This window comes from Hippopotamus amphibius, chromosome 11, assembly GCF_030028045.1.
Source record: "Hippopotamus amphibius kiboko isolate mHipAmp2 chromosome 11, mHipAmp2.hap2, whole genome shotgun sequence".
Classification (NCBI taxonomy): Eukaryota; Metazoa; Chordata; class Mammalia; order Artiodactyla; family Hippopotamidae; genus Hippopotamus; species Hippopotamus amphibius.
This window is the reverse complement of record NC_080196.1, coordinates 73,696,234-73,717,089: the sequence shown is the minus strand read 5'-3', so window position 1 is coordinate 73,717,089 and position 20,856 is coordinate 73,696,234. Positions and strand designations below refer to the sequence as shown.

The following is a 20,856-nucleotide window of genomic DNA, read 5'->3' as shown; positions in this document are numbered from 1 at the left end:
TGGTACCAACTTGACTGGTAGGAACATGCTTACTGAAAACAAAGTTTTTGCAATCTTTTGGGGTCTGTTTTTAAGGGTATTTCATAATAGGGATGTGCTGTCAGATTACTGTGTTTTAAAGTCATTTGGAATAGTTCTACTCTGTGTGATTATTTTACCAACTGGGTTTGCATTTAGGTGCATTTAAATCATTTTACGTTTGAATTTTTTAGGGATTGCATTATTAAAATTTGATGTTATGTATGATATTTACATGGCTCCAAAGTCAAATCTTCAAAACAAGTGGTATATACCAATAAGGTTCATTTCTGTCCTTGTTTATTCTTCCCTACGCCTCCCTCCCTGTGTAGGTGTCCATTAAAAACATGTTTGTGGGTTAACTTAGCATTTCTTTTTTCAGTATCAGTATCATGTATATGGATTTATAGCCTTGCTTCTCCTAAGCAAGTGAGGTTTTCCCTGTGGGGTCTGTTTTGCGCGCCCCCACCTCCTGCACGTAGCTTCTGGGGTTTAGAAAGGTTTGTCTCTCGGCTCTAATGCTTACCTTGATACGCACCCTTTACCTGGTACCTGGCTCCCCTCCTGTGCTGGTCATTATCTGTTGGTTCCCAGTGTGAGTCTCTTCCTTCTCTGCCCCCAGCATCTGTGTCGAAGTAATGATCCTTGTACTCTTTGGGAACATTTCCACATCTCCAAGTTGAATAAGGTTTATGTAGAAACACACGTGTGGGCCACAGTTGATTTAGAGGAGGTTAATTAATTTAGGATCACCTGGATTGTGTTGAGTTAAAAAATCAGGTGAAGAAAACAAGCGATTCTTGTTAGATGAAGCTCTTACAGCACCAGGTAACATGCAGCACGAGGATGGCTAATGCAGCCAGGTGCCCTGGGGTTTATGGAGACAGTACCTCAAGGAGGGAAAAATGTTTCTCTTGGGCTGATTTGTCACTTAAATGAGAAGATGGTATGTGAAGTACTAAGGGCTAGGCTAGGGCACCATGAATCATTAATAGCCTTGGCTCTCAGAAACCTAATTTTAGTCCAGAACAAGAAGCAAATGTAGCAACACTAGGCCCTCTATTCAGCTTCTTTTATTTCTCAAACGGACAGTGACTAATGTGTAAGCGCAGAGGGGGCAAAGACGGGGATAAGCCAGGCTGATTGAAATGTGTCTGTTGAAAGGCAGGCTCTGTCTTTCATTCCTTGGCTGATTGGTGTTTGTTGGATGCCTGCTGTGTGTAAGGCACGATGATGAGGGAGAAGAGCAGAAAAAAGCATCCTAGAGGGGACCCTGATACACAAACCAGATTATAACGTGGTGGGGTGGAGGCCGGTAATGGCCTGTCCGGGGAGGGCTGATGTCTGATTGATCTGGTGCAGAGTAGGGAGGATGGAGCCTGCCCCGTGTGCTCTGGGAGGCGCCGTTGGAGCTGGTTCATGGGTGTGAGTGCTGGTGTGGGATTCTTCACACGTCACTAGACCTTCCTGATTTTTGTAGGTTTAAGTACCCTATGAAGTGGGGGTAAACAAGCTATTCTTCACTGTAGAATTTGAGTAGGTACCTAGTAGATGGAAAAAAATTGTAGCGGAGGGTTAACATTCCAAATAATTTGAGTTCCTGATCCCCGCCCCTACCCCCAGCACATCCCCTGCCACAGTCCAGGAGGAAAGCAAAGTGTGCCTGCCATTTGAGACAGCAGTGCTGCCTCTAGGAGTTTATCCCAAGAATACATTTTGACTCCCTGCAAAGAAACATGCATAGAGATGTTCATCTAAGCATGGGGTATATGCGTATATGTACGCATATATTCATCTACATGTGCACTCTCTTCCTCCCATACGCATCCCCACCAGACACACACCCCTTGGCATAAACTAATTTTCCAATAGGGGATTGTTCTTGCTTTCTTTATAATGACCATATATTATTTACATAATAACAAAAGTAGTACAATTTTTTTTAAGACGGCAGTTACAGCTTGCTTTCCATTTTAGTGCCATTTACAGAGATTTGGATTTTTGCACTGGTTGTGAATCTGAAGCAGAATGTTTATATTCTTTAAGTTGAATTGTATTAGTTTGATTTGGCTTCATATTTTTGGTTTACATATAAAATTGGATAATGACTATTATAGTGGGGTAACAATTGATTCTAGGGAGGCATTCTTAAAGTTCTTTGCATGGGATAAGTGAGTTTGCCAGGTCTGGCTTAGTGGTAAAACCCATTGACCTACTTTGAAAATAATGCTTATTTTATGTGTTTAAAGTTTTGAACATGCTTTGCATTTTAAAATGAATATTAATATCATATAATATCACTTGTATGTGGAATCTAAAAAAATGATACAAATGAACTTATTTATAGCATAGAAATAGACTCACAGATGTAGAAAACAAACTTATAGCTACCAAAGGGGGAAGAGGGGGGAAGGGATAAATTAGGAATTTGGGATTAACATATACACACCACTATAAATATATATAAAATAAACAACAAGGACTTACTGTGTAGCACAGGGAACTATATTCAATATCTTGTAATAACCTATAGTGGAAAAGAATCTGAAAAAAGAATATATATATATTTGTGTGTGTAACTGAATCACTTTGCTGTACACCTGAAACGTTTTAGATTAATTATACTTCACTTTTTAAATTTATAAAAAAATTTTAAAAAAATGAATGTTCATCATCTTCTTTTGGCCACGTGTTTTCAGATGTCAGATTGGTTTACTTAAAGCCATGGTATAACAAAACATGACTTTCTTGTTCTCCTTGCTTTGAAGAATCACGTGGTGGGGAGGGGTGGATTTTATCCCAGTAGACAGACCTGTGAACTCTCTTGCCTCTTTTACTTTTTTCTTAGGGTAATTTAATCAGCGTGATGACCTTAACAGCTTCTATCTAATTATTAGGAATATATAGTGAGCCTGGTATATCAAATGTTTTTAAAATTTCACAGTAAAAGTAATTTTATTTTGTTTTCTTAACAGAAATCATAGCCCATTAATGAGTTTTGGAGCCAGCTTTGTCAGTTTTTTGGTAAGTTGATGTGGGAAGGAAACAAATACATAATGTATGTCTTTTAATGGTTTCTGGCTGTATAGATGTGCTGTTGTGGAAGACCTTTTACAGTTTAAAACTGGAATAAAGTTTTTGCCTATTAACCAATACTTATGAGATATCATTCCCTAATTTTAAAAATTAAATGCTTATATCTTCCAGAGTATTACATTTTTCCCAACCAAAATCCTTTTTAAAATAAAAATATAGGGACTTCCTTGGTGGTCCAGTGGGTAAGACTCCATGCTCCCAATGCATGGGGCCCAGGTTCAATCCCTGGTCAGGGAACTAGATTCCACATGCCACAACTAAAGATCCTGCATGCCACAACTAAAGATCCAGCACACCACACCAGAGATCCCATGTGCCACAACTAAGACCTGGCGCAGCCAGATAGATAGATAAATAGATAGATATTTTTAGGAAATAAAAATATAATTGAAAAACCTTTCTAAACATTAAAACTGCATTAGAGTTGAAAAGAAAAAAAAGTCAGACTTTGGATAATAAAGGTTTGCTTTAAAATTATTGAATAAACGTGGACTGGAAGACAAGTTAAATTAGCAGATTTAGAGTTTGTCAGTTACTATTGCATTTTTGAATATTAATATTTAGGAATTGAGGGAATAGGTTGCAGTTAGGTTTTAAAATAAATTGGGCAGTGTAGAAAATTGGATGCTTTTATTTTTCAGAAACACTTATCATACTACTTTCAAACATAATTAAAAAAAAAAACTATCATTGAATTGTGTAACTGCAAAAAAAAAGGAAAAGAAGTCCTGAGTAGAGACTGAGAGAAGTTAAGTGGAGAAAGCATTTAGATTCCAGACTTAGAAAGACCTCAGCAAATGGGCATGTTGTATGCAGCCTGGTGGCACCCAGTCACAGGCACTGGGCCAGCTTATGGTGACGTGGATTTTCATTCAGGCTCCTTTATTCTTATTGCCAGGTAATACAGCAGATCTTTTTAAACAATCTTTAAGACCTACTGTTTGCAAGAAAATATAGTCCCAGATCTTAAGGAAAGTGGAATTGGGTGAGGATCATAACTCATACCACGTAACTAGGAAGGATGCAGGGAGATACAACAGAAGGCTTGGCCAGGTGAGGGGAGGTGGGTGGGGAGGGAGGCTGTGGCAGGGCTGGGATTTGGCTGGAAAGTGTAGTGAGGAGGCTTGAGCAAAGGTTGGCTGTGAGCTGGTTTGACTAGAATGGAGAAGTCTGTAGAGTCATACTGGGGAGGCCTAGGATGCCAGGGTGGGCAGGTCGGGCATGATGGGGAGTAGAGAGCTAGTTACAGAGAGATTATTAGGTCCTTTTGAGAACCTGGTGTCCTGTCTCTGCCCCTGTAGCCCATTCATCTCAGAAACCTCAGTTCTTCTGGGAGAAAGCAGCAAGTTTTCAGCAGAGAAGGGATCATTTCTACTCAGTCAAATGTGGCCTGAAAAAATCTACCAGGATCAGGTGCTTGGAAACAAGCTGTCAGTGGAATTTTTCACTGAGGACAATAAGAGATGAGTTCCTTATAAGAGCCCGTTGGAATTGCTGTCCCTGAGAAGACTGATAATTTTCAGAGAGTACATACTAGCTGATGTTTCATTAGCGTTTTGTGCTGTGCTTGATGAACCCAGGGATCCATGCGTGGGTAGAGAGTGCTTTCAGTGAGGCTCTGTTCTAAAAACTGAACTGAGTGGACCAATCAGAAATTATATAATTTTTTTGTTACTGTGTTTAATAACAAAAAAATGTAGAACAGTAATTGCAAGGACATTTGTTACCATGTATGTTTTCATGCTGGTGTAATAGAGGTGTGTTCTTATTTCACATTGAGATTATAGTTTTTTTTAATGAATAGGGTATGCTGTAACATTCTGATTCTTTTACTAGCAAGAAATCATTTGGATGGTTTTTTCACCCCTAGTTTGGAGTTGTGTTGTAATAAATTGGCCTAAATTTTCAGACGCTTACTGATTCATTCATTCGTTCCTTATTTCTTTCTTGGAAGAATGCCATGATGACCTTTGAGGAAGAGAAAATGCAGTTGGCATGTGATGACTTGAAGACTACAGAAAAGCTGTGTGAAAGTGAAGAGGCTGGAGTAATTGAAACTATCAAGAATAAAATTAAGAAGAATGTAAGTACTGTGTCTTTAGCTTATGAACTGTGTGCCGCTTACTTCGAACATTGTTTATTCGCTTGTTTTTTGGTGTTTAGAACATGGCTAAAGCACTCAATGTTTCTCACAGCTTTTGACTATGTGACGCTTATTTCTCAAAGCAGTAGAACCCCCTTTAGTCATTAGAGCTTTTCAGTGCATGCTCTTTTGGTATCTTAAAAATACCTTCTTCCACAGTGGGCCATGTGGCAAAGACTTCTGTAATGAGGCGTTCATGTGTGTATTTCAGATGTGTTACATGGGCATAATTCAGGAATTTCGCTGTTACTCCTTTTTGCCGGGCTTCCCCAGCCTTTGATTATAAATGAAGTCACAGTGACCTCAGAAGCCACTTTTCCTGATATTTCTCTCACCTTTCAGTGCAGAAGTTCTAAGCTCTGGAGAGAAATCCTCCTACCTCGGATGTCTGTGGGGCGCCCCGCAGCCCCCACATGTGTCACAAGTTTAGCTGACAAACCAGCCCGTTGGTTACAGTCAGCAAAAGCCACCTGTCGTTTCTGCTTCTTTATGTCACTCCAGGTGGCTTCACCTCTGCTCTTGCTTATGGTGTGTGCCATGAGCAAGCCACTGACGGGCCCGGAGTACTGTCTTCTGATGCTCCAGAAGGGCCACAGTTCTCTTTGATTCCTTTCTCCAAACCCTACATCAGTCAGTAACCAAGTCCCGTTGACTCTTAAATATGTCCTAAATTCATCTACTTTCCCTGCCAGTGCCCTGGGCCAGCTGCCATCTCCACTTGCCTGAAAAAACCCTCACTGGCATTTCTGCCTCCATTCTCACTGTTCTCTAATTCTTCTCAAAAATACAGTCACTAAGATGCAGGTTATAGGGACTTCCCTGGCTGTCCAGTGGTTTAGACATCGCCTTCCAGTGCAGAGGGTGTGAGTTCAATCCCTGGTTGGGGAGCTAAGATCCCACATGCCTCGTGGCCAAAAAACCAGAAAGACATAAAACAGAAGCAGTATTGTAACAGAGTCAATAAAGACTTTAAAACGGGTCCACATTAAAAATAAATCTTTAAAAAAGATGGGAATTATATGTTGCCGATTTCATTTTCAGTGTCCCCGCCCCCTACCACTGCCATTGCACTAAAATCCAAACTCAGTGTGGCTGACTTGGCATTGACTTTTCCTCTGCCTAGAACATGCGTCTCCCTCTTGACCCGGTTCATATCCATTCTTCATTTCTTCCTAGATGTCATTTTCTCCAGAGAGACTTGTCCGAGCCCCCAGGCCTATTAATGTGTCTCATACAGGTTCGCATAGTTCCTTGTAGTTCATCCTTCAGAGCATTTACTGCATTACATGGTCGTCAGCATTCCCTCATTAGACTGTAAGCTTAATTACATGTCTGTCCTCAGTATCTAATACCATGGCCAGCACATCTGTTAATGATCAATATTTGTAATGGGTCCTTGCAATTTAAAAAGCATTTTTACGTACAGTATCTCATTAGCCCTTCCGACAGCCTTGCAGAGTAGATGTTACTACAAGCAAAGAAAACAGAAGCATCAATAGATTGACATTTGCTTAAGCAAACAGGATAATGGGTGCTGGAACTAGATCAGGAACTTCAGTGACCGTGAAGAGTTCTGCTAATCCAGAAAAAAGAGAAGCCGGCCATTCCATCGTGTATACTATGTATACTTTTGTCATATTTGCAAAAATCCTACCATTTCTTATATCATTTTGAAAGCATGTGGAAACTAACCTATTTTGTTCATGTTTACTTTGTGTTGAGTGCACTGTTCTATTTCAGAGCAAATTTTCTTCATTTAGCATTCTTTATGATAAAAACCAAAATCTTTTTAAAAAGTAGGGTTCTGTAAGGATGCAGATGCAGAGAATGGACTGGAGGACACGGGGTTGGGGGGAGCGGGGCGTGAAGGGGAAGCTGGGACAAAGTGAGAGAGTAGCATAGACATATATACACTACCAACTGTAAAATAGATAGCTAGTGGGAAGTTGCTGTATAACAAAGGGAGATCAACTCGATGATGGGTGATGCCTTGGAGGGCTGGGATGGGGGGGGAGTCACGGGAGGGAGGGGATATGAGATATATATATAAATACAGCTGATTCACATTGGTGTACCTCATAAGCTGGTACAAGAGTGTAAAGCAATTATATTCCAATAAAGAGCTTAAAAAAAAAAAAGTAGGGTTCTTTGGCTTTAGTTTTTCATATTTTATAGAGGTAGTCACCCTTAGAGGTTATGACTTAAATTTCAATTTGTGGTTCGTTCAAAGGTAATTTTTAATTCCAGGGTGTTTTCTCCTTAACTAACGTAATCAGTTTTCCAACCCTCACATCTCAGTTGCGTGCACCAAAGGAATGAACCCTAATACTGTTGGTCCTTCCTGAAGGCAGATGGCTGCACGGTGGCTTTTCAGGTTGTTTACCTGGGGCAATGTTTTAGACCTTCAGTGATTTTTTTTTTTTTTTAAGATAAGTGAGAACTTACATTGTTTTTAAGAAGGTAAAACTCTGGAGTTCTGTGTGGGCTTTCATGTTTCCCACGAACTGTTTCTGTTGTTTAGAATATTTCTCTTTGAGTTACAAGGCTCTTTACCGCTGTATTGTGAACAAAATAAAGCTGGACTTAATGGGGGAGGGTAGAACAACCAGGCTCATGGTGTACATTTGGTCTTGGATTTCAGCCACTGCTGTTTCACACTTCCTATGTGAAACGATTTTGCACACTAAAGTAATAGTTGTCTGGAAGGAGTATTATTCTTGCGTGTGATTTATCGGTGTGTACTTCCTCCCACCAAACAGGTTGATGTCCGAAAATCCACCCCGTCTATGGTTGATCGGCTTCAGAGGCAGATAATCATAGCTGACTGTCAAGTGTACTTGGCTGTGCTCTCGTTTGTAAAGCAAGAATTGTCAGGTATGCTGAAGCATTGGTTTTAACGGCTTTTGCTATTCAGTGGACACGTGGACACAATTGGTAATGCCCTTTTTTTTTTTCTCTTTAGAACGCCTTGTATTTCAGTCTTTGAAAACATGTGGCACCTCTTTGGGGCGTGATCCTGATATATTACTTGAGAAGTTGAAGCCACAAGTGCTTAATGTGGGTTTAGTGGAGTAGTTTTAGTTCCAAAATCTGTTTCATCCTCTTGTCTTCAGATAGTCTGCCATACTTAGAGATATTACCAGTGCCTTAGACAGATTGATGATAGGTTTTTTTTTTAATTTTGTGGGAATCAAGTTGTAATAATAACCCTTTAAAGAGAAATATAACCAGTTTAAGTTTCTCAGAAAATTTTTATTGAAGGCCTGAGCGCGTACTAAAGATTTCCTAACATACTTGGATGACCTACATTTTAACAGCCCTTAATGAGGAATATAAACTGATTTCTTTCTTAGTTTGCCCAAGACAAATGTTTTCCAGAATTGTGTGGCTTTAATATCTTGAGTGGCATGGACTGAAATTGAGGCTCTCAGAGCTTGCTGTAAGATTAACTTTGACACTGATTCTTCCTTTTATGTGGTTTTATGTTTCTGATCCTGATGGCAGAAACCTGCCTCTTTGGTAGATAGGATTTATTTGAAAAAAATGAAAATTAAAAGGAAATCAACTAAAATTCACAATGAGAAAAGCATTTTCTTCCAAACCTGCAATGAAAAAGGGTATGTTGCTGCAAAGTCTTAACAAACTTTTCTTTCTGGACTGCCTACAACCGATTTTCCTGTCCCTTTCTTTCTCCCTCACTCCCTCTTTCTCCCCCCCGCCCCCCCGTCTCTGTCTCATACCTGAGGATGCTTTGTTTCTATTTGGCTCAAGTCAAAAGTAGAATTTAACGTTTATTGTGACCTCCAAAATGTGGACCTCCTAGAAATGATCTTCTAAAGTGTTTTATGATTGTGCTGTGGCCTTTTTCTTTCGATCCAGTTTTTTTCCTCTTTAATCCTCATCTGAGGACTCTCTCAATAATGATCTTTCTTACATGCTTGAGGGCTCAAAGCTCATGTGAATTTTCTATAATGCGGTAGTGTAAAATTGCTTATTTGGAGCTCCACACTCTCGTATATGTAAAAGCAGTGGAAGGAGCTGGACCTCTTTGGTCAAGACGGGAGCTCTGGTGTTGCCTGTGATCTTGGACTACTTTTTCCTGAGACCCAAGACCTTTTCTGAAGACCTGATTTTAGCCATTAAGAAAATAACTGTTGAGAGAAAAGGACAAAATCAAATGTAGTAAAATATTTGGGGAATCAGGGTAAAGGATATCTGGAAAACCTGTGTATTAATGTGTTCATTCATGGGCCCACTGAACAAATAATGATTGAGCACGTACGATGCTAAGCACAGTGTTACCTGAGCGGATCCAGGCCATGGTCCCTGCCCTTGTGAAATTCAGAATCATCAGTTAGTACTATTCATTTTTAAAATTACTCTGATTGTACAGTTACTAAATACTGTTATAGAAAATTTGGAAAATATAAAATAGTAAAAAAAAGCAAGTCATTTCTCATCTCACCACTTGGAGAAAATCAGTCTGTATTGTAAATGTTCTGTTTTTATCTTTCACTGTATTTCTTTGAAAAATTGAATCTTTGGTGTTTTGTATCCTACTTTCCCCTCTTAGATTATAATTCACATATTTTTTCTATAACTCAGTTTCAAGATACAATTTTAAAAGCATTAGTTTATTATGTGAATGTACCACAATTTAACCACTTCCTCTTGGACATGCCCATGTTTTTGCTTTATTTTTTGGTGGTGTTTTTAGAGAAGCCAAACTTAATTTTATATTTTATCCATACACTGTATTTCCTTCACAGATTACCTTTGTGACCTTTTCCCATTCTCCTAAAAAGTTGATATTAATCAGTTATTCAATCTTGTGTATCATAGAGTTTTAGTAGCACTCTTGGTTCTTCCTGGTGCCATGTAATTTATTAACTGTAATATTGATATTGAAAGGAAATGGACAGACATGAAAACCTCAGTTTCCAGTAAATGCACGGAGTGGTCATTTGCTTTATGAATAGGTAGATTAGTATTTGTTTCAAACAAACATATCCAAAAATGTGCTTCCGTTGCCTTTCAGAAACCCTCTGGGTTATTAAACTGTAAAAAAGTTTGTTGAAATCCATTTGTTCAACTTTTGTGATGGATAATTTTCTTGGAAAAACCCCTCCTTGGAGATGTTTGTTATGGGTGTTCCTCCCCCACCGCTTGATCAGGTGGCACAGAAGTGGGTGGGCGTCACCCACTCACCTGAGCTCCAGGGAGGAGTGAGTCTGTGAATTTGTTAATGCTTCCTGTTTTCAAAAGAGCTCCTGTATTTTATCTCACTTGAATTTCTTTATAATGTTACCCCATCCTCTCTCTTCATTTTCCTATACTAGTTTTTAATTTACTCTGTTATATGAAGGCTTTTTTTTTTTTCCCAGCAGACACGTATTAAGTACTTTTTAACAAAAGGAGTTTATTTTTTAAAACCTACTTGACGGCTCTTGCCACCTTGTTTTATTGTATTTTCTTTATTTCTTTTTGGGCTTGAGGACCGGCCCCACACCTTACTCTTCTTGGCATAATATATACTCAATAAATTTTCCTCAAATGAGGAAATCAGGTGAGGCAGTTGAGGCTGGATGATTAGTTTGAGGTTGAACGGTTTACACGATGATGACAGAACCAGGACCTGAGCTGTGGGCGTCTCATCTCGTATCTGAATTCCTAGCATTCACACCGTTCTCCCATCACCTTCATTTGGTTACATGAGCCACCACCCTTGCAATGACCCAGAAACCCGAGGTTCTCGGGGCCGTCTCCCTCAGCCCGCATGCCCACGTGCTCCTTCCGTCCTCTGGACTGAGCCCCCGGGAGAGTAGAACAGCCTGCTGTTGGCTCAGATGCTCTTCCAGGCCACGTTCTCTACAGTGCCCCTGGAGCACTCTTTCTAAACCTTGCTACACCTGTGCTTCAGACACTCAGCTGCTCCGCAGCATCGCCTGCAAGGAATAGCGCAGGTTCCTTCCTCAGGTGGCGAGCAAGAACCTGCCGCCTCCCAGCCGCCCCGCCCCCACCTCTAGCTCGGCAGGGCTGCCTGCAGGCCTCTGAGGCCCTGCCGCCGCAGGCCTTTGTGCGCAGCCCTCGAGGTTTGGAGCCCGCATGCCGTCTGTCTTTCTCTGGTGCCTCCTGGGGTGCAGCCCAGGTCTACGCCCTTCGTGTTCTCCTTCCTGACTTCGTCATCTGGCTTCTGTGGCTGTGCTTGGACCCCGTCCATAGCCGGTTCCGGCACGCGTCCCATACACATCTGTGTTCACATGTCTGCGCACAGTAACAGATGGCAAACTTCTTGAGGGCAGGGACTGTGTCTACCTGCTGTCTTTTTTTCTCCACATTTATTGAGCACTTACACTGTGTCAGATTCTGCCAGGTGATAGATGCTATAATGGTCCAGAGGTGAATGATGAATGAGATGTGTAGCTCTTGCCCGGAGGGCACTAACAGTTTAGTCGGGGAGAAAGAGGACTAAATAAATTATAATTCAGGGTGATCCTTTAACCAGTAGACATATGAGTTCGTCGGAGAGGTTGTACAAGGAACGAGCGATTCCTAAACTCTGCTGGGAAGGTCGAGGACCACGGATCCTGAACCTGAGCAGGGTTGTAGAGAACGGACGTCCGTTTCCTCCTCTGTGTCCCTGGCGCCTGTTACGCTGCCTTTGCCTAACACGTGGTGGGTGTATGAGAGTGAATTGAAGGGAGGGATGGAGGAAGGGGGATGTCCTTCATGAAGAAGATGCGTGATATTGAGCCCCAAGGATAGGTGGGGTTGGAGAAGTGAGTCTGTTAGAAGGCTGTTGACTGGGGGTGAAGGTAGTGACGAGGAGGTAGGCTGACTCAATCATCTTTTTTTTTCCTTCCAAAGCCTATTATGTGGGTCACAAGGGAGGCAAGGCGGAGCTTCCCTTCCATTATAGGACTAACCAGCCTCATCCAGGACAAATGAACAGACAGAATGCTATGGTAGGATCTCTCACCAGATACGATCCCTGCTAAAAAAAAAAAAATTACAAAATTTATTCCAAGATCTGTTTAGTATAACTCGATATTTTCATCTTCCAGATAACTCTTGCCCTTTCTGGGGTAGGATGCCCACCCATGTTATGGGGACAGGGTTTCCCATCTCTCACGCATCTCCGGCTGGTTGAGGCTGGCCCGACAGGGGAGGGCACGCAGTCTGTGGTTTTCCGCCCTCTGTGCTGTGCTCCAAGGGCACAGTCACGGTGGCTGAGTGATTTATGTCTGACCTTTCAGAGGAGCCTGTGGAAGGCTGTGCGGATCGAGGGGCCCTGCATTCAACTGTTTTCTCTGTGTGTTGGGCAGATGCTGGCCGCGTTGCTGGGTGTCAGCTGACTAAGCTTCCCTCCCACAGGGGCCCGGGGTGCTGTGGGCCCGGAGTGCAGCTTCTCCACCCGGTCCTTGTGCAGCCTCTGCTCCTCCCGTGGGGATCCCGCTGTGTTCAGATGTTTTGGTCACAGTATTTGGGCCTGTTTCAGTGCAGAGTTGAACTTAAAACGTAAAAAAAAATCTCTTTCTCTCTAGGTCCTACCTTTGTTTGCACACATCTCAGTTTCTAATCTTCGATCAGTCAAAACTCTGAGTTCTGTTTACCCAACTCAAATTCAGGGCTTGAAACGTGTCACTATAGACTTGCACATGTGCTTTTAAAATAAACATTAGCCTCTAAGCTCCCATTAGGCAAGAAATTAAAGATGTTGAATTAATTTCATTTTTATTCTGTAGAATACCAGGTTTTTTTTAGGTCGGGTTTCTTTTCCTTTTGTTAACTGAGTTCAAAGCAGTAGGCGTTGATGGATTTTTGTTTGCTTCCGTTGCTACCATTCTTTTTTTTTTTTTTACCAGGTTGGGTTTCTTTTCCTTTTGTTAACTGAGTTCAAAGCAGTAGGCGTTGATGGATTTTTGTTTGCTTCCGTTGCTACCATTCTTACCTATAACTCTTCACCTGAAATCTGGATTACTACGACTCTTTCCCTGACACTAATCCCTTCAACCTCAACCTTAGGGAGCCCCTGCTTCTCCCGTGCAGGTGTCCTTCCCTTCGCTGGACACCAGGGGCCTCCATAAGCTGAGGTCGTCATGCCTGCACCCACCCTTGGTCCAGCGTGTCCCCTGATTCACTCTGCTTCCGAACAGCTTTCCATTGGTTGCTTCATACTTGCACTCCTGTTGCTGTACCCTGGGATGCTGCCTTTCCCTAAGTGCTTTCTCAGTAACGCGACAGTAGTCTGGAAAATACAAGATAAAATGGAGTTAATTTTTTCCCTCCAAGTTTCCCGTTAGGCTTGCGGTCAGGAGGGAGTAAAGTTTTCTACTGAAATCCTGCAATACTTCTTTTGCACTTTTCAGTTTATGTATTTGCTTATTACATAGAAAACAATTGACTGACAGAAAGGAAATGTAAAAGGGCAACTCACTCATAAATCTCCACATTGTTTTCGTTTTTCTATATGTTACCCATTGGACCATATAAATAAATGTATGCATATATAGTCTTATGTTACACACTTATTTTTTTCATTTTTATTTTCTAATTTTATCGGCCATTTGGAGGGCTGAGAGTTATGTCTTATAGTTCATTTGTGTCCCTCAGGTGCCAAGCACAGTCTTAGGCACATGACGGGAAGTTAACAGCTGATTGACATTTTTAGGGTTTTGCCATTTTTTTCTCCTTTTGTTTTATTTTTTAATCTGTAGCCAATTATTATTTCTTTTCAATGAAGTCCAGTTGCTTTTGTGTTCTCAGGAATATATATTTTAGTTTCCTTTTTTTTTTTATGGTCTTTTTCTGTTTTTGTATTCAGTCATAAGTGAGAGTCATTTTTCTTGTTTGTGGGCATATTGGATTAACCTAAACACTTTGCTAGCATCCAAAGAAGTTTCATTGTTTTCTCAAACCTTTCTTTTTTCCATAGTATATCCATTTAGGAGGGAAAAAGTCATTGCACCTCTTAAAGGCAGGATCTATGTCTTATTTCTCTTTGATTTTCCCAGAACAGTGCCTGAAATGTAATACTTGCTCAGTAAATATTTTTGTTAAATTGAAATAATTGAAAATAAATTGTTTCAAATGTGTATTACTTTTATAACAATAAGTTATTACAGATAGTTGCCCCCAAAAGCTCTTGTCGACTGATTTACTTTGCTTCTTCATCCTGTCATATAGCAGTCTTTTCACTGGACTTAGACTACAGAACATTCATCACCCAGAACTTGGGGGATGGTTGTGTTTTGAATTGTGATCCCACAGGAGACGTGGTCATCGTTTGCCAGAAAATTGATGTTTAATTAGTAGCTTGAGTTAATGAATTGGGGGTCGCCAGGACCATCGTTAGGTCCAGTGATTTGCAAGGAGGACTCAGCAGATAATCATACTCATGACTATGATTTGTTGCAGTGAAAGGATACAAAGCAAAATTGGAAAAGGGAAAAGGCACAGGGGTGAAGACTAGAAAAGGTCAGGCCCAAGCTTCCCAGAGTCCTCTCCCAGAGGAGCCACATAGGATGCGCGTAATTCTCCTGGTAGTGAATTGTAACACCTGTGAAATGTAACCAGCTGAAGAAGCTGGTTAGTGACTCAGCACCTGGAGTTTTTACTGAGGACTGACCATGTAGGCACCCCCCTGCCTGGCACATACCTGGGCTCCCAGAAGGAAAGCAGGTGTCCATCATAACACATTGTTCATGTAAACTGTAGGCACAGTGAACCACTCTTAACGGTTCTGGACCCCTCCCAGATCCAAGTTCCCAGACACCAGCCAAGGGCCAGCCCTGTAAACAGGCCTTTCAGAGGAGAGCAATAGGCCTGCTGCGTTCATTCTTTTCTGCACATGACATATAATCTTGGATCACTTTCAATTCAGGGATTAGACTTTCATAACTCAGATTTTATGTTATGTTATATATTTTGTCCTTAAAAAATAACTTTAAAAAACTTCTTTCCCTGCTGTTCTAAAGGGCCTGGAAGTCTGGGACAGATCATGTTGTCTTCTGTTGTGCTTTGAGGTCAGAGTATCGGTACCATGTTGGTAATTGTACCAAGTGAACAAGCTCTCTTCTATAGTTATGAGAGAACTATCTTACAGAAAACTCCCTGTGGAAGACCTTTTCCCCAGATATGTGGTGGTGATGCACTCAGATAAGCACAGACCTATTGATTCGCCCCTTCACTCCCTCATCAGAAAGGAAAGATGTTCACAGGAGAGGGTGAGGCAGGACCCAAGGACCTGAGAGGGGCCAGTGGGGCGCGGAGCAGGTAAATCCCAGGTTTATCTCTACCTTCGCCTTTGTGAGACACGTTCTCAAGGTGGCTGTGTTAAGAAAAATTGGCCAAATGGGAAATGATAGAAGTGGCTTTAAATGTAAGAGATTTTTTTTACCCAGTGGTGTGAATAGCTTCTGCTTTGCTACCCTCCTTCGCTGGAGCTCTCTAGGCTGGGCAGTGGGGGCGCTCCATTGTCTTAGACCAGATAAGACCCAGCCTAACTAGGTGTGATTAAGCCACTAATAGGCCTTGGGTAGAGGTGCAGAGATGGGGATTCTTTGCATTTTTGCATTTAACACCAATGACTTTTTTGTTAATAAACTGGCCGTGTGTTCACTTGATAAATACTAATTACTCCATTTTGTTTTGCTTGTTTTATTTTTTGGCAAGTCACCATGCTTGGTGCTTGGGTATAAATTTAGCAGCAAATTTAGATTTAGAAGTTGCTCTTGAGGAGGGATAAAACAAGGTAGGCAAATTTCAGAGGTTTATCCGGAAAGCTCCATGGTAGTTCAGGGATGTGGTAGAGGGTTTCACAGAACACGTGGGAAAAGTCGGATTCAGATGATGTTCATTCATTCAGGAGATGTTAGATACTGTGCCCTCACCACCACGTGAGGGACTCAATGCAGTGCACGAAATAATACATGGTTCTTGCCAGGTGGCCATCCAGACTTGTAAAGAGAAACACAACAAATAAAGAATTTAAGCTGTATGAAGGAAGCAAGGTTTCATGAGGGATAATGATTTTTATTGTTTTTTAAAATTTTGTTTTTTTCAGGTCATCTTCAATATTTTTATTATTGATGAAGCACTTTGAAAACTTTTTTTTTTTTCATGCTTTTCTCCCCTTCTCCTTATAGCATATATAAAAGGTGGGTGGATCCTTAGGAAAGCCTGGAAGATTTACAATAAATGCTATTTGGACATCAATGCCCTCCAGGAGCTGTATCAGAAGAAGCTAACGGAAGAGCCTTTGACTTCTGACGCTGCAAATGATAACCACATTGTGGCTGAAGGGGTGTCTGAGGAGTCTCTGAACAGACTGAAAGGTGCTGTGAGCTTTGGATATGGCCTTTTTCACCTTTGCATATCCATGGTGCCCCCAAACCTGCTCAAAATCATCAACCTGCTGGGTTTTCCTGGAGACCGCCTACAGGGGCTTTCTTCACTGATGTATGCAAGCGAAAGTAAGGACATGAAGGCCCCTTTAGCTACGTGAGTAGCTATATTGCAATGCTTTGGTAGATAATATAGTGTTGAAAGTAAGTGAACGACAGTCAAAACCTTTATAGGAAACTTCAGGTAAAATGCTTGATTGGTTGACATGCTGCCGTGCCTTTATGTCTTTGAATGCAGTGCCAAGGACCGTGTTTCTGGTGGTGTTTATAAGCTGACTTTAGAGAACAGAGCACTGTTCTTAAGTCTTATGAGTCCTGTGTTTTATTTATTCATTTTTTAATGTTTGTTTAAAGTCCCTCTTCTTCACCATTTTCTTTTTCTTTTTAAAATGTGTCTTTATTTTTCGATGAGTCCTGTATTTTAAACAGACAAAACGATCATGATTTGTAAGCAGTTTTTGTGACCCTGACCAGTCACTGAGATTGGTAATTGTAATTTTTGGACTTAAGGAGATATACATTTCATAAGACTGTTTTGTGATTCTGAAATTTCTATCCTTATATCCTCGTATTGCGTCATTTTCCTTGATGATTCTGATTGGTCCATTGATCTCTTATATGTGGTTTGGATAGTTTGTGCTGTTCAACTAAATTGAGTTTTGTTATTCAGGCTAAACTCAAATGATAATTACTTAAACAGAAAAGTGTGAAGAAGCTGAGATACTCATCCAGAGCAAGCATTCATCCATTTCCTCATCAATTAAAAATGATGTGATTTTTTTTCAATCTGGTCCATATCTACTACCATTTGCAATTTGAATAATTTTATCAAATACTGTTTGTCCTTTGGCATTACACCACTTACCAGGATTTTTTCCAAAAGAAGTTGCTATCACAGAGAACTTTAGTGAGCTGTATTTCTACTTACATCAGTATTGAGGAATTTGGATGTTAACTCTTAATTGGTTGGTGGCTATTAAAAAGGTCACTGATTTTTCATTGCAGAAATATTCATGCCTCCCCCAGACTCGTTATGTAACACAAACAGTGACCCTTTATCAATTTGACTTAACAGATTTGTAGCTTGTGATAATTTCTTTTTTAATAATAATTTCTGAGAAAGGAATGAATTGAATTAATAATAATGTAAATTAGCTTGATATCCAGAAGAGAATCAGTTGTGTGCACACGCTGAAAGCGCACATTTACATAAGTATATTTGTTGTGTTGGTTAAACGTTTTTGTCTGTTTGTTAAAGTTGATCCCAGTGAATCTATTTTGCTTACCTAGTTCATTGTGGCCTTTTTCTTGAAAGGGATGAGTTTGAAGTGAGAGAATTTTAAGTAACTTATTTGTTTGGTTTTCAAATTGAACAGCCTCAACGGCTAGAGAAAGGGCCCTTCGTCTGGTCCTCTCACTTATTTTAACCCTATTTAGTATAATTTTGCCTGTGGTTCCTATATTAAAATTCAGAGTCTGAGGCTTACGCTTAACTTTTGTGAACACAAGAGGAAGCGACATTTTTGTCTTGTAAAAAGTAATGCAAAAGTGATTATAAGGGGACAGTGAGTTCATGGTGACCGATTACTATTTCTAATTTACACATTGGTCAGTAAGGTGTAGAATTCAGAGATTTATGTAAATGACACCTTCAGCAATCCTTGTGGAAGCCTCAGAAGAGCTGCATGCTTCTGTCACCTGATTCTCTCACCGGTGGGAGTGTGCTGACTTATATGTTATGCTCTAAACTTGTTGTTTTCCAAATATGGATAAAATTAAGACGGGGAAAGGTACTGATCTTTACTACTTCAGAGACTGCGTCCTGAGCTTTTTGGAAGGAGTGTATGTTGGAAGAGCACATACTGAGTTTTTTAAAGACTGGAAACATTGTAAGAAAAGTCAACGTCACTCACGTTTCTCTCCCTCTGCCTTTAGACTAGCGCTGCTCTGGTATCACACTGTAGTCCGCCCGTTTTTTGCCTTGGATGGCAGTGATAACAAAGCCGGCCTGGATGAAGCCAAGGAAATTCTTCTCAAAAAAGAAGCTGCTTATCCAAATTCTTCCCTCTTTATGTTTTTCAAGGGACGCATACAACGATTAGAGGTACTGTGCCTTTCCCATCGTTTTTAAAAATAAAGCCTTTTGTTGGTCGAATCTCTAATTCTCACTTGGGAGGCTAGTATCACAAGGAGAGCCTGGATATCATAGGGCCGAGGAACATCTTGTTTTCGTGCCTTGCATTGCATCATTGCTGCAGGAGCCTCTTCCAGGAACCCGGGGTGTTCGTCAGTCACCGTCTGTTCCACAGCCGTGGGCGAAGCAGGGCCGGGGTCCCTCGGTGGTGATGAGACAGGATGCTGTGCCCTGAGCTGAAGGCATAGGAGCCCTTGGGAGTGTCTTAGTTAAAGAACACAAAATGCTATTTTCTTCCTTGTCTGGAGTTACTGATAATCTGTTTCCAAATGTTCATCCTGGCTGACAGCTGATTTATACAGAAGTTATTGTCTGAAATGTCAAGGACAGCAAAGGCTTTGAAATAGTAGTAGCTGGTGTCACTTTTTCATGTGCTTCATGTGGCTAGGTCCTGTGCCAGGGGCTTCACACATGCCATCCCATTTGATCCTCAGAACAAGCCCACAACAGAGATAGAAAATTATCCCTTGCATTTTACAGGAAAGATAAACAGGGACCCTAGCGGGCTTCACGTGTCCTCTGAGCTCACCCCCCAAGTAAGGCCAGGCTATCTCATTCCAGAAACACAACACGCCCTGGCCTTTGAGGGGGTTCTGCTTCCCTTTGTACCTTTTTTTTTGTCTGCTTGCTTGTGGGCCGGAGGATCTGAAGAAGAATGAAGATCTTAATAAGAAATTAATCATGCATATGAAAGAAGGTGGCTGTTACGAGGTGTGCTACCCATGTGCTCACCAGTAGCTAGCAGTGCAGCAGTGTGAAGTTTAATAACCTCTGCCCTTAGTTAACCAGGCGTCTGCAGCACAATCCAAGCTAGAAGCCAGCTTCCCCTGCTGCCACCCCCTGCAACCCTGAAAAACCCCACAAATGCTTTTGAAGATTTTTGCTTAGGAATGCTTTCATGAGCATAGGGGTTGATTCTTTCACTGAGTTATGGTTAGCAATGGAGTGTATATTACTTCCCCAATAATTTCTTTCCTTCATGAAGTGCCTTCTTAAATCCGAGGACTCCTTACCTTTCTTTATGGAAATTGTATTTTAAAGATTATACTAATAATTTACAACTGAAACACAGCACAGAAAGCTCACCAGGATCTGATTTATTTAAACCCACGCCCAAGTCATTTTTCTTCTCGTTACTTTGAGACTGTTTTTCTTTGCATTCATGTTCATGAGCCTTCAGTGACATTTCTCTTTTTTCCTCTTGCTCTCTTAAAAACGTAGCTCTTTTCAGTCTCCTGTGCTATCCAGTCTGCTTGTTAGTGTGCTTTTCTTTTAAGTTCAGGGTTACAGTCCTACATGTGGGGAAGGATGTGCAGGCTATTCAGGTTTCTCTACTCCCTTGGGTTTGTGCGGGAGGAAGTAACGCTGTAAAAGGAGATTTTTAATTGACTCAGCCTTCTTACTTCAGTGACCACTTCTGAAATGAAAGTTGGGTGCAGGGTAAGTGCTTTCTTAGATGTGAAATGCCTTTCCTTTAAGAAATTGGTGTTCCATATAACTGTGAACGTGACGATACTAGGTTTCGTCTTCAAAGGAGATTGGCCCAGTGGGGGTGATAGCCTGTCCTTTACAGCTGTGTGCAACACAGTCGTGAGGCGAGAGTGTGGGGCATGTACTGGAAGGCTCTCCCCTCACTCCCTTGATCAGTGCATGCTCTAAATTGGGTTTTGAAACTGTTAAATAGAAATGTGTAAGTCAGGATTTATATCTCGTTACGCTTTCCACTTTCATTAATTTTTCATTTTAAAACAAAAAATGCTTAACTTCTACCAAAACTAATAACTTCTTTTTTCCCCCAGAACTCAGTTTGGCATGAGTTTAGTTTGTCCACAGATCATCCCCGTTAGGGACTGAGCGATTGCCGACAGTGAGTGCTCTTTCGTTGTCATTGGGTGGCTCTAGAAATGAGGAAGCCACAGCACCATCAAAGGATTCTCATAAGTATGATTTGCGGAGGTCCATCGTCACCATGGTAGCTCCCAGCAGACATTCAGTCTCTT

The 20,856-nt window shown here is 41.1% G+C and overlaps 1 protein-coding gene across 4 annotated transcripts in view; it reads left to right on the top strand.

The window, feature by feature from the left end:
• The window catches only part of TTC39C (tetratricopeptide repeat domain 39C), a 99,922-nt gene that overhangs the window by 41,148 nt on the left and 37,918 nt on the right, over positions 1 to 20,856 (top strand). For all 4 annotated transcript variants that reach the window (XM_057698869.1, XM_057698868.1, XM_057698866.1 and 1 more), the window contains exons 2-6: positions 2,994 to 3,042; positions 5,069 to 5,197; positions 8,017 to 8,131; positions 16,405 to 16,759; positions 18,598 to 18,766. In XM_057698869.1, coding sequence (XP_057554852.1) covers positions 2,994 to 3,042; positions 5,069 to 5,197; positions 8,017 to 8,131; positions 16,405 to 16,759; positions 18,598 to 18,766 — 817 coding nt within the window. The remainder of the gene's footprint in view (positions 1 to 2,993; positions 3,043 to 5,068; positions 5,198 to 8,016; positions 8,132 to 16,404; positions 16,760 to 18,597; positions 18,767 to 20,856) is intronic.